Source organism: Aplysia californica, unplaced genomic scaffold, assembly GCF_000002075.1.
Source record: "Aplysia californica isolate F4 #8 unplaced genomic scaffold, AplCal3.0 scaffold00287, whole genome shotgun sequence".
In the NCBI taxonomy this organism is placed as follows: domain Eukaryota; kingdom Metazoa; phylum Mollusca; class Gastropoda; order Aplysiida; family Aplysiidae; genus Aplysia; species Aplysia californica.
In genome coordinates, this window is record NW_004797557.1 from 231,356 (window position 1) to 234,239 (window position 2,884).

The 2,884-nt window shown below is 44.7% G+C and overlaps 1 protein-coding gene across 1 annotated transcript in view; it reads right to left on the reverse strand.

The window, feature by feature from the left end:
- LOC101845703 (rhomboid-related protein 3) overlaps nucleotides 1-886 on the reverse strand; it is a gene marked incomplete in the record, with an annotated part of 34,433 nt that extends 33,547 nt beyond the window's left edge. The window contains 1 exon segment of the mRNA XM_005101524.2: nucleotides 102-886. Within this exon segment, the coding sequence (XP_005101581.2) occupies nucleotides 102-134 (33 nt within the window).
- Between the last annotated feature and the right edge of the window lie 1,998 nt (nucleotides 887-2,884).

The window sequence follows — 2,884 nt, forward strand, 5'->3', positions numbered from 1 at the left end:
AAGACTGAAAGTGACAGAAACGCCAACTGGCTAATAGATGGAGGGTGGTGGATGGGGTGACGGGTGGATGGGTGGCTGGACTTAATTTACAAACAACTCACGTCAACAGCCAGCGCCGACTGTAAAGCAATCATGTGCAGATCTTCCACCGGCAACTCCTCCCTGGCCGTGCGGGGAGGGGCCGGAGGGGCCGAGTATCTAGCCCCAGTCCGCCATGACCGGCTCCGTCGTGGTACCGAGGGCGTGTGTGTGGTACCGATGTCACCGGTTCTCAAGCTGAGGATCTATCTGTGGTGCCGATGTCACCGGTTCTCTAACTGAAGATCTATCTGTGGTACCGATGTCACCGGTTCTCTAACTGGAGATCTATTGGTGGTACTGAGGTCACAGGTTTCCAAACTGTAAGTGTGGTACTGATTTCATCGGTTCTCAAACTGGAGATCTACCCGTGGTACATATTTCGGCGGTTCTCGAACTAGAGCTCTATTTGTGCCGATGTTACCGGTTTTCAAACTGTCATGTATCTGTGGTACCGATGTCACCGGTTCTCAAACTGGAGATTTAGCTGTGGTACCTATTTCACCGGTTCTCAAACTAGAAATCTATTTGCGCCTATGTTACCGGTTTTCAAACTGTCATGTGTGTAGTACCGATTTCATCGGTTCTCAAAACTGTAAGTATGTACCGATTTCAACGGTTCTCCAAAGGAAGATCATTCTGTGGTACTGATGTCCCCATTTCTCAAACTGCGTGGTACTGACGTCACCGGTTCTCAATTCGTGTACGCAGTTCTGACGTCTCAGTTTCTCAAACTATAGATCTACGCGCGGTAGCGATGTCACCAGTTTCGAAATCGTGAGGTATGGATGTCACCGTTTCTGTGGACAAAAAGAAAAAAAAAGATTATTAAAATTTGGTCAATATAAAAGTTTCAACATCTCAGGGTCGCAAATTTGTAGCGAACAGACAGGCACAAAATAGGAAAACAATTATGGTACAATAACATTGCATAGGAAAAGAAAAGAAATTCAATTTTAAATTTGTAAAAATTAGTACCTTCTTTCATTTTTATCCCCATGGGGAAGTTTTGTTTGATTTTGTTTGTTTTGGTAGATCTAAGTGTTTTATGGCGCTCGCAACTGCATAAGGTCATATAATATGGGTGCGCAGGCAGTGGCGGTGGGTAGTGAAGGGCTCACGGGCTTGAGCCCCTACCCCCTCCCCACCCACCACCTCCAACTCTATCCCAAAGTAAATGAAAGTTTCTCCTTTAATGAAATAAGCAGTTGAAACCGTTATAACTGCCCGCAATGAGTGATCAACTTTGCGGCTTGCTCGCTTATCCAATCACTGTTGTCACCGCTTACAACTATAGTAACCTAACAGCCAATCAAATGTCTTTAGGCCTCAGCTAAGATGAGCCGGTTCCCACAGACCCTCGTTAATGAAACTCTTCTTGTAAAAAGGCAGAAGACTGGGGGGAAATAACACTGTACGGAGGGCTCACGCTCTCCTAGCCCTGACAATGGGGTGAAACTTTACGACACACTTTCCCCCACTGACACAGATACCTATGCGCTCATTGGTTCTTTGTTGGGTGCGTTCAACTTTCTCGACTACACGGCCTCATCCAGCTCATAGAAGTACTCTTGTTTGAAGTGCTGTCGGTGCATGTTTGTGTAGGTGCCGCTGAGATTTAACAGTTGTAAATCAGGTCGAACTACTTGTAAGGCAACTTTTTCATCACACGAAAACTAATTGGAGGAAATTTGGAGGTGAATCGGCTTCGTCCCCACCATCAACAGAGATTTGACTAAGAACAAAGAGATGGAAAACAAAGGCATCTCTTCTCGTTTGAATGGTTCTCAAACTGCCGTGGCTCACCGTCAGTATAGAAAAATCATCACTGTGTAATTCTTATTGCTAACTATTTGGTGGTAAAGAACTGGAAGCAACCTAAGCCCCACCCAAATTTTGGTCCACCCACCGCCACTGCGCGCAGGACACATCAAACATTTTTCAAGTTGGTAGTAACAGTAACTCATTTTTAATTTTGCCCGGGTGGTGACCGCAGCCTACTTTTATTGATGTTAGGATCACAAAGGGATCTCTAGCGTGCGTAACTTGCAGACGGGACCTCTGAGATTTGTTGCCCGTATCCGAGAAGGCTAGGTGTTAGATCTTATCTACCATAAGAACAAGGGTGTGGTTGAAAGACAGCAGTAAGAAAGAGCCAAAGAGTAACAATTATAATAATAGAAAGGCTGCAGAAAGAGACAGGAGCCCAGAGGGGAAGGGTTGGGGGGGGGGGCAGAAAGTGGAGTCGAAAGCAAACGACAGAACATTATGAGAGCAGGAAAGGAGGTGAAAGGAGAACATTTTAGAGACGGGGAAGTTTGTATACAGTGGCAAACAGGAAATGGCAAGTACGGTGGCACACGTACCATAATATCACACCAGAGAGTTTACAGTAATACTACCTCTCTGATCACACACACACGCAATATAATAAAATATATTGTAAACCATAGATAGCAGATTGTCACTGTGCGGGCCCTAATGTTGAGCTAAGGTGATCGTGCCTTACTCAAGGACAAGATCCTACTGATCAGTCTCACACAAAGAAAGCTGACAATCGTGTGAAGCAGTACATCGCGGTATCTTCTAATGGTGAACACTTTATTACACATTATATTAAATTTGTTAGCAGATAAACGTTTTATGACCCCACCCACGCTTTAGACCTTGGATGTAATGCATGATGTATTTGTTAAGTGTTTTGTTGTTGTTGGTTTGTTTGTTTTTGTAAGTGTTTTACTGTGCTCGCAACAGTATAATAATAAGGACATAGTCTTTGGGTGTGTTTGAGAGAGAGCGGGGGGTG